The 26,195-nt window shown below is 40.2% G+C and overlaps 1 protein-coding gene and 1 non-coding gene across 4 annotated transcripts in view; one reads left to right on the top strand and one right to left on the bottom strand.

Moving 5' to 3' along the window:
• PIP5K1B (phosphatidylinositol-4-phosphate 5-kinase type 1 beta) overlaps positions 1 to 26,195 on the top strand; it is a 307,597-nt gene that overhangs the window by 221,763 nt on the left and 59,639 nt on the right. For all 3 annotated transcript variants that reach the window (XM_030822532.1, XM_003273866.3, XM_030827193.1), the window contains 2 exons: positions 8,162 to 8,317; positions 13,963 to 14,107. In XM_030822532.1, coding sequence (XP_030678392.1) covers positions 8,162 to 8,317; positions 13,963 to 14,107 — 301 coding nt within the window. The remainder of the gene's footprint in view (positions 1 to 8,161; positions 8,318 to 13,962; positions 14,108 to 26,195) is intronic.
• LOC115836253 lies at positions 9,160 to 9,266 on the bottom strand. The gene has a single exon (XR_004031214.1). It is a non-coding gene; the product is annotated as a U6 spliceosomal RNA (small nuclear RNA).

Below are 26,195 nucleotides of genomic sequence, written 5' to 3'. Positions count from 1 at the left end.
TTAGCAGTCACTCCCCATTCCGTCCTCTTCCCAGCCCCTGGCAACTACTGATTTACTTTCTGTCTCTGTGGTTTTGCCTACTCTGGCATTTCATATAAATCATATAATGTGAACTTTTCTGTTTGGCTTTTTGCACTTGAAAGAATATTTTTGGGGTTTATCTGTAGCATTGTAATTTATTCTTTTTATTGCAGAATATTCCATTATATTGATATACCATAGTTTGTTTATTCATCAGTTGATAGATATTTGGAATGTTTCCATTTTGGCCGTTATGAATAGTGCTGTTACGAACATTCATGGACAAGGTTTTGTATGGGCATATATTTTCATTTCTTCTGAATATATACCTAGAAGTGGAACTGCTGGGTCATATGGTAACTCTCTGATAACGTTTTGAGGAACTGTCAAACTCCTTTCGAAAGCAGCTGTGTCATTTTACAATCCCACCAGCAACATACACGGGTTCCAGTTTCTCTACGTCCTCACTGACATATGTCATTGCCTGTCTTTTTTTCTTTTGGCCATCCTGGTAGGCATGAAGTAGTATCTCACTGTAGTTTTGATTTGCATTTCTCTAATGACTAATGATATTAAACATCTTGTATGTGCTTATTGGCAATTTATATCTTCTTTGGAGAAATGCTCACTCAAACCCTTTGCCCATTTTTAGTTGAGTTGTCTTTTTGTTATTGAGTTGTAAGAGTTCTTTGTATATTCTGGACACAAGTCCGTTATCAGATATCTGATTTGCAAATATTTTCTTCCATTCTGTGGGTTGTCTTTTTACTTTTTTGATAGTGACTTTTGAAGCACAAAATTTTTTTAATTTTAATGTCCGATTTTTTTCCTTTTGTTGCTGGTGCCTTTGGTGTGATCTAAGAAGGCATTGCCTAACCCAAGGTCATGAAGATTACTCTCGTGTTTTCTTCGAAGAGTTTTATAGTCTTAGCTCTTACATTTAGTTTTGTGATTCATTCTGATTTAACTTTTTTGTATATGATATGAGGTAGAGTCTATCTTCATTCTTTTGCATGTGGGATAGCCAGTTGTTTCACCATCATTTGTTGAAAAGCCTATTCTTTCCCCCTATTGAATTATCTTGGAACTCTTATTGAACAATGAGAACTCATGGACACAGGAAGGGGAACATCACACTCTGGGGACTGTTGTGGGGTGGGGGGAGGGGGGAGGGACAGCATTAGGAGATACACCTAATGCTAAATGACAAGTTAATGGGTGCAGGAAATCAACATGGCACATGGATACATATGTAACAGACCTGCACATTGTGCACATGTACCCTAAAACCCTAAAGTATAATTAAAAAAAAAAAAAAAAAAAGAAAATCATCATGACAGAACATAAACCAGACCAAAAAAAGAAAAAAAAAAAGAAAAGAAAGTCGATTGACCACAAGTATAAGGATTTACTTCTTGACTCTCACATCTGTTCCATTGATCAATATGCTTACCCTCATACCAGTACCATACTATCCTGATTACTTCTGGTTTGTATTGTTAAGTTTCATAATCAAGAAGTATGAGTGTTTCAACTACTCTTTTTCTTACTGTTTTGGCTATTCTGGGTTCCTTGTATGTCCCTATGAATTTTATAATCAGTTTGTTAATTTCTGGGGGGAAAAAGGTAGCTGGTAGTTTGATAAAGATTGTGTTGAATTTGGGGAGTGTTGCCATCTCATATCTTACATCCCATAAATGTGGGATTCTTTTTAGTTAAGCCTGGACTTCACCATTGAATAATCAGATAAATGTTCACCCATATTTTTCTTTTACCTTTTCTAGATTGTTGTTTATGGTTTTTTTTTCTTTAATCTATGTTGCATTCATTTTGGTGTATGAAGTGAGGGAGATCTAACCTTGTTTTTTCCCAGGTAGTTAACTATTGTCCTAATACCACTTATTGAATAAGATATTTCACTTCAAAGCACAGTCAAGTACTTTATGACTTTTGTTTAGTGTGTAGATAGTAGTGATAATGTTTATAGTCCTGCTACAGTGGGAAAGGTGATTCCTATCTACTTTTTTTGCTTTATGTTTTCTAACATTTATCATGACCTATAATGACCTATAGTTTAGGTCCTATGCTATAGGTTTTACTTACTTAATGCCTATCTCCTTTATTTAAATGTTAGCTAGCTGGGCACGGTGGCTCACGCCTGTAATCCCAAGACTTTGGGAGGCCCAGGTGTGTGGATCACGAGGTCAGGAGTTTGAGACCAGCCTGACCAATGTGGTGAAACCCCATCTCTACTAAAAATACAAAAATTAGCCGGATGTGGTGGCACATGCCTGTAATCCCAGCTACTTGGGAGGCTGAGGCAGGAGAATCGCTTGAACCCGGGAGGCAGAGGTTGCAGTGAGCTGAGATTGTGCCACTACACTCCAGCCTGGGTGACAGAGCAAGACTCTATCTAAAAAAAAACAAAAGAAAGAAAGAAAAAAAGTAAGCTGACTGCTGTATCCCCAGCACTTAGTGAAGCCGTGTGGGTTTGGAGGGTGCACACATTGTAATTTTTATTTGTTGAATGGATGAAGATACCATGTATACTGGGTCCGATCTTCTCCTTAAGGTCCAGGACAGATCCCTGTAGAGAATACCTCCACTACAGGTAATTTTAACCATTCACTCCCTCTTCTGGCTCCACACCTCATCCTTCCATCTGCTCATTCTAATATATCATAGAAACAAACCTCCTCAACACTCCATCTCTCTTCAGTTCCTGGTGTATCTTTTTCCTCCTCCACCATCACCCTATTGGAGATGAGAGTTGGATGTACTTGCTGCCTCACTTTTTTTATTTCTTGTCACTATTCAGTGTTCTCCAGTGGCTTTTGATCCCACCACTCTACCAAAATGTTCTTTTTGAGGTAATCAACAATCATTGCTCAAGCCACTGAACAACTTTCAGGTTTTTTTGTTTTTTGTTTTTTTGAGGTGAAGTCTCACTCTGTTGCCCAGGCTGGAGTGCAGTGGCACTGTCTCAGCTCACTGCAACCTCTGCCTCCCAGGTTCAAGTGATTCTCCTGCCTCAGCCTCTGGAGTAGCTGGGACCACAGGCATGCGCCACTACACCCAGCTAATGTTTATATTTTTAGTAGAGACAGGGTTCCACCATGTTGGCCAGGCTGGTCTCGAACTCCTGACCTCAAGTGATCCACCCACCTTGGCCTCCCAAAGTGCTGGGATTACAGGTGTGAGCCACCGCACCCAGCCTCTTTCCGTCTTCTTAAAACTCTCCAGCATGTGAGACCACTGATAGCAGTTCTCTGTAAAATACGCTCTTCACTTGTCTTTCGTAACTCAGGACTTCCCTGGTTGCCTTCCAGCCTCTCTTCTCCTCCTTGGTATCCTTTGGAAGCTTTTCATCCCTGCTTACTCTTATTGTGGTTGTTCCTCAGGGTCCAGGCTCTGACTTGGCCTCTTCTTATACAGCACTCTGGGTAATTCCCCATTCTCCCAAGGGTTCAGTTACCATCTGTGTACTTGCAACTTACTCCCCACACTTCTAGCAATTCCCGTTGCCTGTCCACTCCCCAAACTTAAGCATCCACTGGATTCCACAAGCTCGGCATGCCCAAAATTGAATTTAGCCACTTAACACCCCAGAGTCTGCCTCTCTCCCTGGGTCCACGTCTTATGGAAGGCCACCACAATCCACCCAATTACCCAGCCAGAATGCTGGCGTCATCCCTTGACCCCTTCCTTCTGCTTACCACCCACGTGCAGTTAGTCAGCAACACCTATCAGTACTCACTCTGCAGTATCAGGAGTGCAGCCCCTTCTCTCACAGTACCTCTCCTGATTCAGCCACTGTGTTTCTTGGTTTGAAGGTTTTATTATTATTTTTTTTTTGCATAAAGTTGTGGCCCCAAACAGGTCTCTTTGCCTCCCATCATGTACCCATTCAATCCAATTTCCCCCCACACACACACTGCAGCTAGAGGAATCAGTTTAAAATATAAATCTGCTCTTGCTGATTTCTGTTAAAACCCTTCCATGTTAATAATAATAATAATAATGCTAAAGGAAATAAACGTCCATGGATTCCCTGGTGCACAAAGTCCTTAACTTTCACTTGGCACATTTCCTGGCACACAGTAGACACTCAATGGTTATTTCATGAGTAATGCAATGAATGAATGGAGTTTTTATCTAACACCACCATTTCAAAGGGTAATTAAATTATTAGAAAAGTAGACACTTGAAAACACAACTTTAAGATGTTTCATCAACCATGGTTAATTCAAAGCCCTTAATGCCTGAAGGCATATACTCCCTTCCCACCAAGAAAATAGTACCTGGTCTTCAAGTCTCTTTTTTGAAGTCAGTGTTTTTTAACCTTTTTAAATCCCTTCATCCCACCCACAAGTGAGTAATGCTGCCAGTGTAATAATGTCTACAAAATCCTGTAATATTTCCTGGAAATATTAGTCACCATTACGTTGAAACTTCACTGAAATTCTCCATACGAATAATTTGTCTAAAGTACTAAAGCTTAGTTTCCTGAATAGAATATAAGAGTTAAATTAATTTGTTAAAGAAAATTAACTGTTCTAAAATTTCAGAACAATAACGCATTCATGAACAAACTCTCGTGCACCTATTATGTATCTAGCATTACACTAAGCACTGATGATACAGAAAGCTTTTTAACTATTGATTAGTTTCTCCCTCAATAATTTAATAGTCTGTTTTGAGCCAGAGATTGAAACATGTGACAGATCTATAATGAAACAATTGCTAATATTTCTGCATATGCTACTATGGGTATGCAGAGAGAAATAAGAGAAAAAAAGACCATTTCTTCCGAAACAGAGCTCACAGAGAAAAAGATATTTCAACTCAATCCTGAAAATGTAACCCAGAGTTCATTAAGAAGAGAGACAGGAAGGGCATCTCAAGGAGAAAGAACAGCATGTGCAAAGGCCTGAGGGCAGAATGAACATGGTAGGTTCCAATATGGCAGAAGGGTGAGCTGAAAAGTGAACATGGAGGCAGTCGAGTGGCAGAATGCAAGGCTGGAAATGGGCACAGGATACCTACCGCCAGCCATGGTTGAGCCAAAGACAAACCCAGGTGTTTCTGCCACACAAAAGGAAGCAGCCAGCCACCCAAACCAGCTCTCAATGTCACCCAGTCAAAAGAGATCCTGAGAATTAAATTTCTGCAAAATCCAAGCTCTTATCTGCTGAGTGAGATCATTCCTTTAAGGAAGCAACTCAGCACTTGAGACAACTCTTTGTTGTGTTGCTATGTGGTTCTGGCAGAGGTTTGTTTTCCGGTCTCTTCTCTGCTCCTCGTTATATGTGATGCTGATAAAGAACAAAGAGTTACTTCTTTTTCCAGTCTTTTGGCCCCACTCCATGAAATGCCATGAGTATAGCTCTCCTGAGTATTTTTTCCTCATTACACGGCTCTCACCCTGATCGCATTTCCTTGGTACTGCCGAAAACCTTTTGATCATAGCTGTTTCTTCATTTAGAGAAATCACATTGACCTAAGAACTATGATGTAGAAAAGCAGTTCTCAAACCTTTTGGTCTCAGGGCCACATTACACCCTTAAAAATTATTGAGGACACCAAAGAGCTTTTATTTATGTGGGTGATAGCTGTCTATATTTCACATATTAAAAATTAAAATTGAGAAAAATTTAAAAATATTTATTAATTCTTACCAGTTAACAAAAAAATTGCATGTTAACATCAGTCAATTTTTAACATAAGTAATTACAAAATATAATTATATTTTCCACAAATAATTTAGTGAGAAAAGTGGAATTGTTTCACCTTTTTTTTTGAAATCCTTAACGTCTGGCTTAATAGAAGGTAAGTTGGAGTCTCACATCTGCTTCTGAATTCAATATGTGGTGACATCACAGGTCATGTAACATCTAGAAAACTCTACACATGTGAGAGAATGAAAGTGAAAAAGGCAAATAATGTCTTATGATGATGATGAAAATAATTTTAACATCACAGATCTTCTGAAAGGGTCTCAGAGACAGACCCCTTAGTTTCCAACCCACATCTGAGATCCTCTGATTTAGAAGTTTTCAAATACAGCTGGGCACAGTGGCTCATGCCTGTAATCCTAGCACTTTGGGAGGCCAAGGCAGGCAGATCCCCTGAGGTCGGGAGTTCGAAACCAGCCTGACCAACATGCAGAAACTCCGTCTCTACTAAAAATACAAAATTAGCCAGGCATGGTGGCGCATGCCTGTAATCCCAGCTACTCAGGAGGCTGAGGCAGGAGAATTGCTTGAACCCGGGAGGTAGAGGTTGCAGTGAGCCGAGATTGCACGATTGCTCTCCAGCCTGGGCAACAAGAGCAAAACTCTGTCTCAAAAAAAAAAAAAAAAAAAAAAAGAAGAAGTTTTAAAATACTATATTGAAAGACAGGAGTTTATTAAAGGTCTATAAAAGTTAGCAGATAGAGATGATACGTTGATAGGTGTAGCAGCCACTATGGCACATGTATACATAACAAACCTGCACGTTTAGCACGTGTATCCCAGAACTTAAAAATAAAATAAAATAAATAAATAAAAGTTAGCAGATAGAATGTTAAGGCAGAGGCCAGTGTGACAATAATGGCTTCTTCCTTGTAAAACAAGTGTAACCACTGTTTAAGAGAGTGGAGGATTAAGGTAAACATAACTTATTTTTTAAACATTCAAAAATTTCTTCCCCTCAAAGAAAAACAAATTCAAGGTTTATCTTTTTCTCCCCTCAGTTTAACCAGAAAACAGAATGCTAAAGAGCTAGAAAATGAACCACCTAGAAAGCAACTTAAGAAGAAAAGAAAGACACCTGAGATTCATGCTTGCTAGTTCTGTGACCTTGGGCAAGCCACGATCTTTCTATTCTCAGTTTCTGGACCTAAAAAAGGGCCTTCCTCTTCCTCATACATGTGGATGGTTTGAGATATACAATGTGAATGTTGGATTCCAGACTCTAAAGCCCTCCACAGATGTTATTTATTAGGATGATGATATTATTATGATTCTAAGACTGCTCGAGGGACAAATAAAGCTTCCCTCTCTTTAAGTGGAGAGATTGTCCTCCATTCTTCTCTCTTTTGTGTGTCCCAAAGTCCTTCTCCAATTAAGTTCTTGCAAGCAGCCTCTGGGAAGGCCCCAGATGAGCTGTGTAATCTAAGCTCTGAGATTCCCAAGGCGAAACACAATTACTCTAATGCATTTGCTATCAGGCTACCCCTTTATGCAAACCTCTAAAGGAGGAGAGACACTGCCAAAAACATATTCAGGGGAAAGCATAAACAGGCCTCAACTTCCCTCTCCCCCTCCCTCCAAGGAAATTCTCTAGCAATATTAAGCCAAGAAGAATTATTGCAGCAAATAGTGAATTGTAAATAAGGATGGCCTGGCTGCTGCTTAAGCAGCTTCCATGGACGTGTCCTCCGTGAAGTCCCAGGCTTCAGCAAGCATGATTGATGGTAAAGTACATTTTCATTAGTTCAGGTTCCCAATACACTTCTGACGTTGTAGACTGCTGTTTAGACAAAGATTGGAAGTGAATTATACGTCTGACATAAAACCATGACCTAGAAAAGACCTAAAGGGTAGGAAATGTCAGTGGAAAGTCACAGAAAGAAAAACACAACCAGAAGTAACTTGGCTAAATTGGGCAACATGAGTATAAGATTAAACATTGGCATGTTTAGAAATTCCCAGTCCCAAGTTAATAAAACCAGGGTCGTGAGAATTCTCTATACTTTACCATCTGTGCTTATCAACTCACCCATCCTCCTCCCAGCACTAGAAAAACATTGTTTGGAGTGGGGGGAATGATTCTTTAGCAATAAAACATTTGAATTTTACCTCAAGTAAGACTTTATTGCTTTATTGCAAAATCTGGAGAGAAATTTTAACTTTTAATTTGCTCTAGGATATTCTGATTTAAGTCAAGTCATTTTGGACAAATAATATAGCCAATTTGTCGTATTCATCAGATGAAACAAGTTCATCTCCCTTTCCTTATATATAAAATAAGCCTCTTGTCTTCTATTCAAATAATAACTAAAATGTTAATAAATAATAAAATATTCACTTTTAAATAAAATAGTAATGTGATTTTACAGTAAATATCTGTATTTGTCCTTTTCCTTTCTGTCTAGCTTTGAAGGCCTCACCGTCTAAGAAACGGTGCAATTCAATCGCCGCCCTAAAGGCCACTTCACAGGAGATTGTGTCCTCAATTAGCCAGGAATGGAAGGATGAGAAGCGAGATTTGCTGACTGAAGGACAAAGTTTTAGCAGCCTTGATGAAGAAGGTAAAGATATGTGACTTTTTAAAAAAGACAAACGTTCTTGTGATTTATTTATACAAGTAAATTTGCAGAAGAAATATTTAAAAATACCTGCTCTAAGAAATAAAATATATTATTTAAGTTTTTAAGGGATAGCTACAGTGGCCAGGCGCAGTGGCTCACGCCTGTAATCCCAACACTTTGGGAGGCCGAGGTGGGTGGGTCACTTGAGGTCAGGAGTTCGAAACCAGCCTGGCCAACATGGCAAAACCCTGTCTCCACTGAAAATACAAAAAATTAGCCAGGCATGGTAGCGGGCGCCTATAATCCCAGCTTACTCAGGAAGCTGAGGCATGAGAATCACTTGAACCCGGGAGGCGGAGGCTGCAGGAAGCTGAGATTGCACCATTGCATTCCAGCCTGGGCAACAGAGCAAGACTCTGTCCCAAATAAATAAATAAATAAATAAATAAATATATAGGATAGCTACAGTGAGATGCAGGTCATGCAAATTTTAACTACCACATAAAAAATACAATTTGTGGTTTCTGATAAAAATTGGACAATACTAGTTCAAAAAGAAAAATGTCTGCTTCCACTACCTGATGGTAACAAATACTAACATTTTGTTGCTTTTACTTCTAGACCTTATTCTGTGCATGTACGCATACACATATGCATGAGTACACAAGCACACACATACGCTCAATGTAACAATAAGTTGTCTCTTCATTTAGGTCTTCTTTAATGATTTTTTTTTTTTGGTACCCACTGGTAATACTCGGGAGGTACTACATGTTCTTTACTTTGAAAGCTTCATAACCACGAGCCGGTACCAAGAGAAGGGAAGAAAAGAGGCAGAAAGGAAAAATATGGAACGTTTCACAAATTTGCATGTCATCCCCGCACAGGGGCCATGCTAATCTTCTCTGTATCGTTCCAATTTTAGTATATGTGCTGCCAAAGTGAGTGCTTTAATGAATTTAAATAAAGTTTTATAATATTTTTCTTGTGTGGCTTGTATATATACCTTTCGTTAGATTTATTTCTTAGATACATGCAGGGATATTGATATAGATTTTTTTCTGGATTTTTTAAAATAGTACCCTTTTTAAGAATTGCGTTTTCTGGCCATTTGTTGCTATTGCATAGACTTCACATCCTTTTTGTCTTTTTTTCTTTCTTACTTGCTGGCTAGGACTTCTTGTACAATGATGAATAGAGGTGGTGACTGTAGACAGCCTTGCCTTGTCCTGATTTTAAAGGGAGGACTTCTAATGTTTCACTGTTGAAAAAGAAGTTTGCTGTATTTGATACCCATAATCAGTCAAGGAAGTTCCTTTTTTTATTCCTACTTTGCTAAAAGTTTCTTTTTATTATTAAACAGGAAGGAGTACTGAATTTTATCAAATACTTTTCTCTATCTGCCAAGTTAATCATTTGTTTTTTCCCTTCTAAGTCTCTTTGTAGGTCTCTCAAATATGGGAGAATGACATTTTAGATTCTTCTATTAGTATATTCTTTGGAGAATCTCAGCATTTCCTGAAAATGTCTTCTACTTTCTACAGAAATTAAGACCTCTTCTAGGGGTTTTCTTTTCCTCAGAGTCTTTAAAATGCGGTATTATTTCTATTCCTTCTTCAGCAGCACTTATCCATATGTGCTATGTTTGGTTTCTTTCTTTCTCATCTTCCCATAAACCAACTTTTACCTGGAGTTAGTGATTTCAGCAAGAGAGTTACAGAGGTACCCTTGATCCTCTCTGAAGTGATGTCTCCAGTTCCTAGCAGACATTCACCCCCTTCTCCTAAGCTCCCCTGCACTGGCATCTCCCCCACTATACTACCTGATTTTCTGATAGCACATGCAAAACTGCAGGTGTCTGTAGTCTGGGAAATAGCATAAGCTTATTTTAAAATTATATTAGTTTATTGATTTGCGTATGTTGAACCAGCCTTGCATCCCAGGGATGAAGCCGACTTGATCGTGATGGATAAGCTTTTTGATGTGCCGCTGGACTCGTTTGCCAGTATTTCATTGAGGATTTTGGCATTGATGTTCATCAGAGATATTGGCCTGAAATTTTCTTTTTTTGCTGTGTCTCTGCCAGATTTTGGTATCAGGATGATGCTGGCCTCATAAAATGAGTTAGGGAGGATTCCCTCTTTTTCTATTGTTTGGAATATTTTCAGAAGAAATGGTATCAGCTCTTCTTTGTACCTCTGGTAGAATTCAGCTGTGAATCCATCTGGTCCTGGACTTTTTCTGGTTGGTAGCCTACTAATTACTGCCTCAATTTCAGAACTTGTTGATTTATTCAGGGATTCGACTTCTTCCTGGTTTAGACTTGGGAGGATGTATGTGTCCAGGAATTTATCCATTCCTTCTAGATTTTCTAGTGTATTCGCATAGAAATGTTCGTAGTATTCTCTGATGGTAGTTTGTATTTCTGTGGGATCAGTGGTGATATCCCCTATATCATTTTTTATTGCATCTATTTGATTCTTCTCTCTTTTCTTCTTTATTAGTCTGGCTAAAGGTCTATCTATTTTGTTGATCTTTTCAAAAAACCAGCTCCTGGATGCACTGATTTTTTTGAAGGGTTTTTTGTGTATCTATCTCCTTCAGTTCTGCTCTGATCTTAGTTATTTCTTGTCTTCTGCTAGATTTTGAATTTGTTTGCTGTTGCTTCTCTAGTTCTTGTAATTTTGATGTTATGGTGTCAATTTCAGGTCTTTCCTGCTTTCTCTTGTGGGCATTTAGTGCTATAAATTTCCCTCTACACACTGCTTTACATGTGACCCAGAGATTCTGGTACATTGTCTTCATTCTCATGGTTTCAAAGAACAACTTTATTTCTGCCTTCATTTCGTTATTTACCTAGTAGTCATTCAGGAGCAGGTGGTTCAGTTTCCATGTAGTTGTGCAGTTTTGAGTGAGTTTCTTAATCCTGAGTTCTAGTTTGATTGCACTGTAGTCTGAGAGACTGTTATGATTTCCGGTCTTTTGCATTTTCTGAGGAGTGTTTTACTTCCAGTTATGTGATCAATTTTAGAATAAGTGCAATGAGGTGCTGAGAAGAATGTATATTCTGTTGATGTGGGGTGGAGAGTTCTGTAGCTGTCTATTAGGTCCGCTTGGTCCAGAGCTGAATTCAAGTCCTGAATATCCTTGTTAATTTTCTGTCTCATTGATCTGTCTAATATTGACAGTGGGGTGCTAAAGTCTCCTGCTATTATTGTGTGGGAGTCTAAGTCTCTTTGTAGGTCTCTCAGAACTTGCTTTATGAATCTGGGTTCTCCTGTATTGGGTGCGTATATGTTTGGGATAGTTAGCTCTTCTTGCTGCATTGATCCCTTTACCACTATGTAATGGCCTTATTTGTCTCTTTTGATCTTTGTTGGTTTAAAGTCTGTTTTATCAGAGATTAGGATTGCAACTCCTGCTTTTTTTTTTCCATTTGCTTGGTAAATATTCCTCCATCCCTTTATTTTGAGCCTATGTGAGTTTTTGCACGTGAGTTGGGTCTCCTGAATACAGCACATTGATGGGTCTTGACTCTATCCAATTTGCCAATCTGTGTCTTTTAATTGGGGCATTTAGCCCATTTATATTTAAGGTTAATATTGTTATGTGTGAATTTCATCCTGTCATTATGATGCTTGCTGGTTGTTTTGAGCTGGGCTGAGTTCTTATCAGGAAGTGCTGAAGACGAATCCTCTTCCAAGCTCATTCATGTTGTCAGCAGAATTCAGCTCCTTATAGCTGTTGGGCGGATATCCCTGCTTCTTTGCTGTCTGACAGCCAGGAGCCATGTTTAGCCCTGGGGTCCATCCACATTCCCTACCTTGCTGCCCCTCTGTCTTCAAACACAGAATGTCCTGCAAGTCAGCCCCAACACTTTGTCTCTCTGACTTCTTGTCTCTGACGTCTAGACCCAGATTTAAAGGGCTCGTACAATTAGGTGAGGCTCCCCTGGATAATCTTCCCTTTGACTAACTCAATGTTAGCCAACTCAGGGTAACCTGAGTTACATCTGCAAAATCCCTGTTGCTAGGTCACATCACATAGCCACAGGAATAACAGCTCATCATGTTTGTAGGCCCCACAACAAAAGGAGAATTTACAAGAGTGTGGGTCACTATGGGTCATCTTAGAGTTCTACCTACCACACTGGCTTTAGAAAAAAACTGAAAGATATGGGAGCATGAGGAAACACTTCTCCCTCAAAGAGCTGCTCCTCGTGGGTTGAGGGGTCACCCTCCCAATGATGTGTGACCTGAGACTGAGTCACTGGACAGATGTGTTTTGCTCTGTCACTCAGGTCATGTCTACTTTGTGAAGTAAAGCTGGTATGCCCAAAACCTAGGTCGAAGACCAGCTCCATCTACCTTATGAGGAGTGGCAATTCATTGGAATCTGATATCAGGTTATTTTTGACACCCAGTTTTCAATATTATGGAGAGTTTTCGTGTTTTTCTTTCCATTTAATGAGAAGTTGGGATCAAGAATATTGAAGATTGCAAGCCAGGTGTCCCATTAAAGTTGAAGCCTTTCTAATTTTTGAAGGTTGAGCACTTTGGTTATTAATGGTTTTATGTGATGATCATCTTTTATCCATCGCTACAGTTTTCTCTTTTGACTTGAATTGGAGGCAGAGCTCCACCACCCCAGTGTGTCGTCTGATTTCCCAGACCAGAGTCCAGCCTTTCCCGTGCTTGCCTGGCTTCCCCTCCATGTTGCTTCCTACCCCACCATCTATACCCATCACATCCAAAATCCAAAACCTAACACTCATACAAGAATCCCTGTTAGGGTCGGTTTATATTTACACACTAAAAATCTCTAATTTTGAATTTGTTGTGCCTATAAAGGAATATCAGGAACACCTTAAAGTTATCATTGTATTTATTAGCATCTATTTTAGGTCAGTCTGGGAGAGTGATGGAAAGAATCCACATAGACTCCAGAGAGATGGGCAGGGGTTACTGCTCAGCCTTGAACATTCCTCTTTCCTCACAAGGGTGGGCTCTTGCATAAGTAATTTCATGGGCCCCTAAGTTTCAAAGAATAAATAAGTGTTTTCTCATTTTTAAAAAAGGCAGCTTTGCTGTTAAAATATGTCAATAAGAGTCCTGGATAATGTTTAAAAGTATTTATGGGCTTAGATGGGGTTAAGGTAGAGCTGACTGTTAGTCTGTTGAAGTATTTGTTTCCCGGCTCTTAAAAAGCCTGGATTCTTAGATCCAACCTGAGAATCACAGCTATGTGCATATCACAGGGAGGGCAAAAAGGTTCACTGTCTGTTTATACTCTTGCCAGTCATCCTTTTAATCTCTGTCAAATTATCTGCTTAAACTCCTATGAGTTTTTTTATGCCATCTTTTTTAAATAGTAAATCACTTTATTAGGTTTTTAAAAGAACATTCATAATGTCATTTCCATGAGCCATTTTGTAAATTAATGCAATTTCCTTTCTGTTTAACCTGTTTGCAAAAGCTATTTTACATTTCTGCTGTAATTCAGAAAAAAAAAGTGAAGTTAATTCATAATTGAATTTGCAGCCTGATAGGTAAAATGAATGCTTTTGACTCATTTCGATTATTATAGATACTAAAGCTTCATTTATTCTTGAGATTCATGAATGTGTGTGTTGCTTTCGTTTCCAGCCCTGGGATCCCGACACAGGCCAGACCTGGTGCCTAGCACTCCATCACTGTTTGAAGCTGCTTCCTTAGCGACCACAATTTCATCTTCTTCCTTATACGTCAATGAGCACTATCCACACGACAGGCCTACACTCTATTCAAACAGGTAATACTTAGCGCAGTCAAATAACCCATCAGGCTGTTACCATGTAACATCAGGCCTGAACCAGTATCTCTGAATGAGGACACGTCTCTAACAACCAGGATGTGCCTGTCATCTGCCTCGTGAGTCGGAGAGAGAACATGCTTGATTTTTACTGTGGCAAAAGAACATTGGAGGGAAAACCCTCATGATTTTTCTTTACAGTGGATCATTATGTCATGTAGAAATTATATACTTGGCTCAATGGAAGAAGACAAATCTTTCATCATTTTTAGTAAATTTTTTAGGAATGGGTTTCTTCAGAGTGAGCACTCTTAGTTAATATTACACAGGTAGCTGCGAAGATACTGTAATATTCTCCTTTGGTATGTGTGATCTTAGTGACCATGGTAAACAGAATAATGTGTCCACATCCTAATTCCTGTAACCTGTGAATATGTTACCTTATATGGCAAAAGGGACTTTACAAATGGGATTAAATTAAAGATCCTGAAATGGGATGAGCATCCTGAATTATCCAGATAGGCCCAATATAATCACAGGGTGCTTGTAAGGGGCAGACAGAAGAAGAAGGGTGAGAGTCGGAGAAGGAGACACAACATCAGAAGCAGAGGTCAGGATACCCCATTTGCCCTGATATGATGATTATTCATTGCATGCCTGTAATCAAAATATCTCATGTAACCTATAAGATTTTTGGAAATTGTATGCTCTCTAGCAACTTTGTGTGAATTTTTATATAAGCACCGTTTTATAAGTTCTATAAAGTGTTATAAAAATAGAAACAAATTTTAAAAAATAAGTGAAATAACAATTATCTGTTAAATGTTAGACTAGTTCTTATTGAAACCTAGCTCTCAAGAATCAAGATCAGATTTATGCAGGTGAAGAATTCCTTACGCTTTAAGTCATTTTCCATCTCCAGGCTAGCAGTTCGGTTGATTTCCAGGAAGAGGAGTCATTAAGGTAGATTTATTTTTAATATATGGATATCCATAGAGCCTAGCTTAGTCTTTTGGCAAGTTAAAGTTTGCTAGTCGGAGCTGCTGCAGTAATTCTTTTCTGTTGCTGTCCCCTCCTCTCTTAGCAGGCAGCAGGTTAGGCGGCCAGTCTAGGTCCAGAAAAGTAGAACAAGCGGGTAGCAAGGTGAGCCGCAAATCTCAGCTGGGCCTGAGTTTGCATTGTTCCGCTCTAAGGGCCAACAAATAAGGCTCCATTAAAAATTATTTAACTCATCTAAACTATACAAAGTTATTTGATTTGGTCAGTTTCCTTGGATTGGAGAAATTTAAAATGACTTAAATTAATGTATAACACTTAATATTATTGTCAAATGTTTGAATCTGGTATGTAAATTAGTCAAGCAACAGCCTGCCTGTCTGTTTGGTGCAGCTGAACACGTGGGTCTATATAAAGTTCTTTTGCTCTCAAATATAAATAGCAGCTCAAAAGATAGCTGGAAGGTTGCGGGAAGTTCTTAGCAAGGTCAAAACCAATTCTCATGTGAAGCCATGGTGATTTCTTACAGTTTGCTGTCGTGATAATTATTGGGGCATATAATCGGATGTGCTCTTAAATCATTTAGTGAGATTTTCAGCCAACAGTAAAGGGGTTTTGTTTTGTTTTGTGTTTTGGTAGCAGTGGTGCTGGTGGTGGTAGGTAAGTATCCAGTCTCTTGACCAGGGGTATTAGACTCTTGAGTATTCATAAGGTTTTCCCGGGGCCTGGCAGGGAAAATCGTTCCTGGCCATCCTGGAAGCTCCACCCCCGCATGCTCCCAGAGCTGTGCCGTCATTCTTGATACTTTTATTTACGCCGATACTGACTAGCACATAGATTTGGAGGGGGAAAATAAAAAGTTAGTTATCTGTGATATTTTTCCTTTCTTTTAAATATTTATTTAAAACAAGTGCATTGTTGTAATCTTCTTTGGCGCTGTATCTCCAAAATGCAATTTGATATCTTGTATTTCACTATCAATCAAGGTTCACTTGCAAGAACAGGAAACCACTTCGTCTTAACCAGAAAGGAATTTAATCTAGGAAACCGGGTGCCTACAAAGTCTGTGGAAAGGCAGGGGGCGTGGGCTCCAGGCTGGCACCAGGAAATCCATCCTGGAACACGCCACCAAACTGGGCCACCAGCAGCGAACCACAGTCAAGTTGGTGCCTGCCAATGAGACGCAACCCAGACAAAAGCATTTCAGTGAGCCTAGAATGTTTTTTCAATGAGCCACCCTTTAAAAACCAAACAACTTCGCTAAAATACCCAGATTCTTTTGCAATATCAGTGTCTTCGTCACCATATAATTTTGGCTCTGTTTCCTCCTGGCATTTATCAGCTGGAGGGGAAAACCTTGGACCCCCCAAGTGACCACCCTCTTCCTCATTCATCTGTGCTGTCACCTGCCTGCTCCTGTAGGTGTGTCTGCTTTTAGCCTTGATGTGCACAAGAAGCTGATAGAAGGGCCTGGGGTCTTAATCACAGACTTAGGGAAATCATAAGGAAAAGAGGCATGAAGATGCTAAAAAACCTTAAAGACAACAGTTTGAGAACTCCCAGGAGTCAATATCCCTATCAGGGCCCAACCCTCATTATTCAACTGGCAAACTTCACCAGCAAACCAAAAAAAAAAAAAAAAAAAAATTGTCATATTTTTGTTTCTATCATTTTTTCCTTTAGAGCCCACCTAGTCCTATGTGGCAATAAATAGACACTGCTCTAAATCTCATCTGGCCAACTGAGTTTCAAAACCTGATCCAGAGAGCCTGGAAAGAAAATGTATTGAAAAGAAAGAAAAAAAAAAAAGAAAAAGAAAATACATTGAATATTGATGTTATGATTTACCTGTGAGATTTTTCTCGTCGTGAATCATTTTTCTGTTCAGGCAAAGTGGTCTGTTTTCCGATTTTGACATTATGTTATACGTATCTGTGCTAAAATAAGCTGCAAATACTTCCACTAGCAGTTGTCATTCTGTCAGTCTTTTTAGAATCCTTAAGTTGGCAAGGTATTGATTAGTGCCTGGATGCCTCCACACCCAAATTATGTACTGCAGTGGGAAACTGCTGTCTCTTAGAATTATTCCTTTTTTTAAAGGATTATTCTTTGTAACTTCAAAACCTCTAATAGCAACCCATTCTTTTTTTAATGTACTTCAAAAATTGGCTAGGAAGGAAAGAAAAAAAATAGTATCATCTTAAAAGTATGTATCTAACCTACTGATTGGGAGTACATATTTTCAAGTTGCACTGTGCAGTCTTGTGTCAGAGCATGCAGATCATAGGAATAAAGAGAAACTGTCATGGGCATTGCTTCCTAGTCAACTAGCAACATTTAAGTTCTGAATTTTTGATACTTGCATTTTTCTTTGCTAGTAAGAAGTCTGTTCTTTTAAAAAGAGGTATAAATTGAGCACTAAGAAATATAGAGGCAAATGTGTTTTACCTCAAAGTTAAGAACAATTTCAGTTAATGTTGTAGAAATAGGTTACACTTATGAATATTTTCATGATTTCCTGCGTAGCTGGTAGCAAAGCCGAAGCTGTGTTATGCATAAGGAATTGAAAGTCACACGTCATTCCAGTGCACCTATGCTTTCCCCATCAAAGATGTCTTACCAGTGTCGCCACTCCATCCAGTCTCAGGTTTGCTTAGTGGCTATTTCTAACAGTTGGGCTCACCCTGCAGCCATTTGCAGTACTGTGAGAAGGGCAAAAATGTCAGAGAAAAAGCCACTGGTCATTTGCACATAGAGGGAAAATTGGCAAAGGCTCCCTAAGTGATGAGTCCAACATTCTGGATCTCAGAGGCTAATCCAGCAGATCTAACAGTCTTGTGCCCTCTTCTTCCTGCCATTACGGTGTCATAAACCTAGAACAGGGGCGGAAACACTCTAACCAGAAGCCCTTCCCCACAAATTGCTTACCACTAAGGTTTACAGACATGCAAGTAGAGCCATCCCAAAGGTTAGAGATCTTTCTTTAGATTTGTCTAAAATATCAGAAAATGGAAATGCAGAAACCTTCCATGACATATCCGAGCGTGTTAGTAGGACTTCAGGTGAACACAGATCTCTAGGGTCTAAGCCTCTTGTCTTTTCCACTGTACCACTCCTGCATCATGGCCTCCACAAACATGTAAGGTTGGTTGGTTGGTTTTTTTCCTAACATGAGTTCTGGTCCTGTGTTTAAGACTTTTTTTTTCTTTGTTGCTTAATAACTAAAATATTTCTAGCAGGCAAAGTGGTGGGCTTACGTTTCGGTTTTTGGGTTTTGGTTTTGGGGTTTTAGTTTTTTGGGTTTTTTTGAAAGAGTCTTGCTCTGTGGCCCAGGCTGGAGTCCAGTGGCGCCATCTCGGCTCACTGCAACCTCCACCTCCAGGGTACAAGCGATTCCCCTGCCTCAGCCTCCTGAGTATTTGGGATTACAGGCACCTGCCACCACGCCCGGCTAATTATTGTATTTTTAGTAGAGGCGGGGTTTCCCCATGTTGGCCAGGCTGGTCTCGAACTCCTGACTTCAAGTGATCCACCCCCGCCCACCCGCCGCCTCAGCCTCCCAAAGTGCTAGGATTACAGGTGTGAGCCACCGTGCCCAGCCAATGGGCTTATGTTAATGTCCACCTATAGTATTTGTTCTAGCAGTTATTGGTGAATTTTGCTTATTAAAAACAGCATTGCAAGGGCAACTTTTCTATCATAATATTAATCCTACTTCAAACCACCAATAATAATCTAATGCAACAGCAGCTAATTATTGGAACTTATTAAGGGACATGTTAAGCCCTTTATACATATCAAGTGATTTAATTCTCACAGCAATTCTGTAAAGTTATTGTATTTACGGTCTCCGTCTTACACATGAGGAAATTGATGCTTAGCAACATGAGGTAACTTTCTCAAGGCCACATGGCTAAAAAGTGGAGGCATGACTTCCAGCTACAACAATGATATAGAATGTACAGTTTCAGATAATAAGTTTTAGATGATGCTTTTAATGGAAATTTGGTGACATCCATACAAGTTCTCTTCATCTTTTTGCCTTTTCTTTTTCCATGGGATTTTGAGTGAGGATTTTCATCTTCAAAGATGTTAGAGACAGAATGTTCAAAGACTCTAAAAGTTTAATATTAATTTAAATTTATAAGAAACCTAAAATAGCTATTTCCTCAAGTTATTTCCAACTCTCCAGGTGGACTCCAAATCACTACGTAATCATCAAGAAAAGACTTTTATTAGATATGTTCCTGCTGGGTTTAGAAAATCCTGTATCTTCTGTTGATACAGCAAGGTCAGCAGGAATCTTTAATATTTACAAAATGAAAGGAGAACAGCTAGTTGCAAAAACTTCCTAGTGATTCCATTCCCCTAACCCTAATCTCAAGGGAAAGACAGCATAACTGTGTTACCTACTGTGAACTTCGCAGCTACCTGCCATACGTAGACACCAGTCTAGGGCTACACAGCCCCTCATAGGATGATGCACTCGTTGATGCTAAGCATTGAAGATGCCCTCTCCAGACTCTTTGTTCTTTTATGGTTTTTTTTTTTGTTTTTTTTTTTTGAAACAGAGTCTCTGTCACCCAGGCTGGAGTACAGTGGCACGATCTCAGTTCACTGCAACCTCCGCCTCCCGGGTTCAAGCGATTCTTCTACCTCAGCCTCCCTAGTAGCTGGGACTACAGGTGCGTGCCACCACGCCCAGCTAATTTTTTTTTAGTAGAGACGGGGTTTGGGGTTTCAACGTGTTAGCCAGGATGGTCTCAATCTCCTGACCTCTTGATCTGCCCGCCTCAGCCTCCAAAAGTGCTGGGATTACAGGCATGAGCCACCGTGCCCAGCCTGTCTTTTAGGTTTCTTAATCTGCTGACTCCGCCTTGCAAACAGAACTTCCTACCCCCACCACCTCGGAGGGTGGTGGGTAAAGATGCTCATGCGTCTTGCTAAATCATCTCTTAGGACATTAGCTCTCAAACTCCCACTTCTAGTGATCTAACATTGGGCAAATTACTTGCTCTTCATGTGCCTCAGTTTCCTCATTTGTAAAGTGTGAATTACTATACTGCTGCCCCCAAAGAGTTGTTATAAAGATTAAATGAAATAACAATTCGAAAGCATTTATACCTTCTGGCACATAGTAAGCCCCATAAAACATTTGTTGAAATAAAATAACCAAGTGATTTGAGACACTAACACCTTGCAGCTGCCGCATAAGTCTCACTGTAAGGGGCATGACGTTTTTAGCAAAAAGCCATCACGGAGTGCTTTGTTAGAGTCCTTTCGGGAAACAGAAAACACACTTAGAATTTCAAAGGGAATTGGCTACAGAGTGTGGGGAGGCTGGAAGACTGAAGGGGGAAATTGCAGAAACTCGGGTAAATAACTGCAGGAGGCAGCTCCCACCATGAGCTCTGCCACGATATCTGCTGCCACCTTGGAGAAGGGACAGTGGTGGAGGATGCTACCTGAAGAGCTGGGATAGTGCAAGAACATAGCCACCTCCAGGGACACTGCCCCAAAATGGAAGAAAGATAAATGAGAGCAGAAAGCCAGCAGCTTCTGTCCTCCTGCCACCTTCTCATCCAACTCCTGCAATGCCTTGAGTGACAGGACCTGGTCAAGGGGCCTATGGGATATCGTTTGCAACTCTGGGCCCTAGCATTGCAAAGTAGAGTTGAGATAGGATAAAAACAACCACAACACATGGAGCAAAAGCTAGACAGACACAGGACCTTTTTTAAAAGAGAGAGAGGAAAAGGTCAAAGCTTTACAAAGTTAGTGTGAGTGCAAGAACAGGAATCAATTTAGACTTTTATAGAAGTGATCATGGAACCAATTATCATGCCAGTGTAATAGTACTATGTAAAGTAGCCATAAATTTTTTAATGATCTGTGCAATTAGAGACTCCAGTATTTACCAAGTCTGTCTGACAATCAATAACGCATTCCCGGGTACTGTGCTGGTTGTAAATACTCATAGAAATGTCTTAGCTAATTCCAGACACATGGGATAGATCTTTAGCTTGAGAATTCCTCAAAGAGGCTTGTAAGCTTGAGGAACCCAGGTGAGACTCCCTCTGATAAGGCAGCTGACACAGTTTGGGAGCAGATAGCCATCACCCATGCCCTTAAAAAAACACTTCTGCTTTATTACCGATACATCATTTGTGAACCCACCACCCCTGCAACATCTTATCTGAATCTTACTTGGGCTGGAGCAAACACAGAATGAGGCGAAAATGTGGTCACATTCTTTCATTCTTAGCAAAAAGAAGGATTTAGTCAGCTTTTCCCAAGTGTCAAGAAACGAAGTCATCAAGCAAATGGTACCACATATTTAGAGAAGCAAAAACCTTCCTTATTCTTCAGTCTCTTGAAAGAAGAATATTCCATTTTAAAAATTAGAACCATTATAGGCATGCCAGCATTACCAGTGAACCTGAGTGGTGTCACATCTCTCTCCAGTTGTGGCTGAGGCACATGCTGAAAAAACTGGAACCTGGCTGGGAGTGATGGCTCATGCCTCTAATCCCAGCACTTTGGGAGGTGAGGCAGGAAGATCTCTTGAGCCCAGGAGTTCGAGACCAAACTGGGCAGCTTAGCAAGACCTCATTTCTACCAAAACAACAGCAACAAAAAACACAGCTGAGCATGGTGGCACGTGCCTGTAGTCCCAGCTACTTGGGAGGCTAAGATGGGAGGATTGCTTGAATCCAGGAGTTCCAGGCTTCAGTGAGCTATGATCATGCCCCTGCACTCCAGCCTGGGCAACAGAGCGAGACCCTGCCTCAAAAAAAAAAAAAAAAAAAGGAACCTGCAGAAGTTTTATAATATGCCTGTTAGTTTAGTTTTTCCTCCCCACCCCCAGGAAAAAAAAAAAAAAAGTAGAAGAAAAAACATGGATTTACATCACATTAGTCTGCACCTGGATTTTGCCAGATGTCTTTCTTCCTTTTGACAAATTATAGAATTACTTCTGAAGTGATTAGCTTTTCAAATGATCCCTCATATATTTCTGCCAGGGCAGGAAATTGAAGTGAATTTTTCAGATATCTGACATTATATGAAGGATAATTTAGGATTCAGCATTAATTCAAAGAACATTCACATTTTTTGAGGAATTCGTGTGTGATACTATTTCTAGGTGCTTTTTGTGTGTTACTAAGATTTTTAAATTGATTTAGTTTATGGATAAATCATATTGCCAAAAAAAGTGGGAAAATTGTTGGCCAATTTTTGAATATTTTAACTGACCAAAAAAATGACTTCTTTATCCATTCTTTGCCTCTTAATTCTGGAACTAAAACACCACATCTTTATTTCCCTCGACTTAAAACACTAGTGCTATGTCTCTGGAAGAATGGTTTGCTGGTAGTAGATGTGCCTCTGTAGACACTCTTCAATTCTCTGCCCTCCTTCATGGAGCCTCTAGAGCAATGCTTCTCAGTGTGACTAGCTCCTACATCGGGGTACCTACATCTAGAAATGGAGCCCTGAGTCTGCATTTTGGCAAGCTCCTTAAGAAATTCTTACCCACACTAGGATATAAAAGTTCTTTAGAAATAAACTCTTCTCCCCTCTCTGTTGTTACCGAGTAGCGAAACAGCACCTGTCTGTTGGTTCAGCTGAGACACAGCTGGACTCTTTCAAGAAATTAAAAGGACATAGCATGTAATGCCAGAAATATAAAACCATAGCAAAGTGAATATGTTTTCAGATTCTAGTAAGGAGAACAGGACCTCAGTTCCTTTCTCATACCTCAGACATGCCTGGACAGGCCCTAAGCAAAAGTGACTTTTTGCCTTAAAGGTGTTAAAAGAAAAAGTTCAGCTGAATTAAATTTAAAGGAGTTTACCTGAGCAGTGAACAATATGTGAATTGGGCAGCCCCCAGAGTCATATAGCAGATTCAGAGAGACTCCAGCACCGACACGTGGTGGAAGAAGATTTATGGACGGCAAAAGGAAAGTGGCCTGCAGAAAACCAAAGTGAGGCACAGAAACTACTAGCTTGGTCAGAGCTCGGCGTTTGCCTTATTTGAACATGGTCCGAACAGTTGGCTACGTTTGATTGGCCAAGGCTCAGTGGTTGGCACAAATGTAAACTACGGCTGGTTTACACGTCTGCTTGTTGTAGTTATCGATGTACAGAAAAGCCTTTAGGCCAAACTTAAATATGTAAGGAGGCAGCTTTAGGCTAAACTTCATTTAACAAAGATATTTTAGGTTAGAAACACCTCTGGGAAATGCTTCAGCCGGCCCCAAACCTGCTTCCCAGTGTGGTTTCTCTGACCTGAAGCCAACATACATTTTTGCCCAGCAGCTATTCGTGACCTCCCTGAGTCTACAGAGATCCTTGGTTCTGTAGTCAAGCAGGGTAATTCTTTTTCAGATTCCTTGGCCTCCACTGACTCCCCCTCTTTGCTTAAAGGTTTGGTCCTTCTGAGCCTGAGAGTCCCCCTCCACCCTGACCTTTTCGCTCTGCTGTTTGGTTTGTCCATGTGCCAGTTGCACTCTTGGGTGAAGCTGGCCTTATGCAAATTTCGTCTCACCCTAGAGAGCCCCTGGCCAGCAGCCTCACACAGGGCAGCACCCTTCCCAGGAGCTTGTCCACACCCATTCAGCAGCCTTCCCTGCCATGGCCTCTCTTCGAGACGTTTCCCTTTGGCCCAACCACTGTATTTCCGTTTGCCTTCTGAGCCTAGCTCTCGTGTTGTGTACAAAGTAGTGTTCCCTGTGTGGGCCTGGGATCTGTAACAGGTGAACTTCCAGGTTCATGTTACCAGTTCTGGCCATGTCTCCTCCACCCAGAGGCCCTCTAGTTGGGGGGTCTGCAAGAATCCCAAGATTCATTTTTGTTTCTCTGATATACTTCAAATATACAGGAAGAGTAACAAACAATTTCTTCCAAAGCAAGTAGAAAGTTGGTCCTGACATCCTCTGTTTAATCCTTCTGTTATCTGTGGAGTCATCACCACAGTAGTGAGCCTTATCTCCTGTAATTTAAATGACTTGCTGATTTGGGAGGGAAGGAATTTCGCTGGGGAAGTCCACTAACATAAACCTGCTGCTGAGGACTCATTCATGTCACAGCACCAAGCTGGCCCAGCCTCCCCACAGACAGACCAAACACCTCTACCACAACCTGCCTTTGCATTTAGTTCATGATAGTTATGGGTGCAGGAGAATTAGGTAAGTGTAACAAGGGAACTAGGAGACAATGTTAAACTCTCCATTCAGAATAATAGTAATCTAAAATGGAATCATTTAATAACCTGTTTTCAAAGATAAAATAATAAAGGTGAAATATGTAATGATGTAATGGAGCTCATTATTTTTCCAGCCATCCCTATTAAAAATTAGTGTGTGGAAGGTCACAAATAACTTAAAAATGACCAGATTTGTTTTCAAAACGAAGGATTTGGCTAAAATGCAAATTTCATCCTGAAGGCTGCGTGGGGAAAAAAAATAATGGTAGAGTTTCTCTGTCTTTTCTTTCATTGCTTCTCATCACACTGGAAGAATGGTTCTGACTAAGCACTTTGTCTGGGAGAAGATTTTTTGTCCTTTATTTATATGTGAGTGCATTTCGGTTGGTGTCCTCCTAATTCCAACCACCCTCACCTACTGCTTTCTGTGTGGTCACTGAGTTGTGACAGGAGAGAGGCCAGGTATTCCAAGGCCAGGTCAAAGCTCATTTGGGGAACCGGTCGTGCCTTTGCCTTTTCCCTGTCCACCCTCCTGCCTTTCCAACCTAAGTAGCAAAACTCATCCTGAAAGAATCACAGAGCTTTGGAGATGAGAGGGCCCTTTGGCCATCATGTCATCCAGCCTTTTTATTTATTAAAAAATGTACTGATTGATTTTAAAATTTATAAATTATTTTTGTAACAAAATTCTATGCCCAGAGTTTAACAAATAGTCGTGTGACATGTGTTAAGAAAAAGAGCAAGCCGTAGTCCACCTCCCCCTACGTCTCCATGTGCAAAATCACCTTCAACTCTTTGAGCTGATTCCTTTGGCGATTAATTCGGTTTTTCTAAATAACATGCTTATATTATTGCTTGATCTATTGGGTATAGGCATTAGCTAATAACTGCCCACTATGGAAGACGAAGATTTAGCTGTCTTTTCTCCACCCCACACATATCACGTATGTGTACTGTTCCCACCGCCTCCTCCTACACCCTTCCAGTTTCCCTGTATAGTTACGTCTTGACTGTAGTCCGATCGATATTGAGTGTTTTATTATGGCTGTGGGAATAGTGTCATATACTATGTTTCAGTTTCCTTTCCTGTGTGACTTTTTGTTTTTATTGTAATAAATAACTGCCTTGTTCTTCGGTTTGCTTAGTTTTCTGTGTATTTTTCCCTAATGGAACCCTAAGCTTTCCACCAGTGTCTTCATAGCTTCTCAAACCATTTAAGTGCATGAGGCTCTGTTCCTTTTATTGTCTTGCAAAAGTTTCTGCCAGACACTTCTGACCAGCCTGGACTGAACTGGTTGCCCTCTAGGACCCGATGTACAAATGGTACACTGGGGCCTCTCTGCTCCATCATTCTAGGGATTCTAGTCACCTCTTGTCTGTATCAGTTCTGTTGTTTGTCGTCTCCTACATCTTCCTCTTTGCTTCTTCCTCTTTCTTGGTTTACTCCCTCATTTTGGTGGAACACATTTTCCGGAAGAAAATACTCCAGTATGAAAAATATTCATTGCAGGCAACATATTTGAGATCTTGCATGTCTTAAGTCTTTATTCCAACCCTAACACTTGATTGATAGATTAACTGGTATAGAATTCTAGATTGCAAATATTTTGGGTTTCTTTTTTTTCAACATGGTGAAGGCTTGGCTCCATTGTCTTCTAGTTTCCAATTACCATTGAGAAATCTAGTGCTGTTCTGATTCCTGATCTTCTGTAAATGGCTTGCTTTCTTTGCCTGCCTGTCTGCCTGCCTGCCTGCCTGCCTGCCTGCCTGCCTGCCTGCCTTCCTTCCTTCCTTCCTTCCTTCCTTCCTTCCTTCCTTCCTTCCTTCCTTCCTTCCTTCCTTCCTTTTCTTTCTTTCTATTATTATTATTATTGCAGAAACCTGT

This window comes from Nomascus leucogenys, chromosome 1a, assembly GCF_006542625.1.
Source record: "Nomascus leucogenys isolate Asia chromosome 1a, Asia_NLE_v1, whole genome shotgun sequence".
In the NCBI taxonomy this organism is placed as follows: Eukaryota; Metazoa; Chordata; class Mammalia; order Primates; family Hylobatidae; genus Nomascus; species Nomascus leucogenys.
This window is presented reverse-complemented; position numbering and strand designations above follow the sequence as displayed.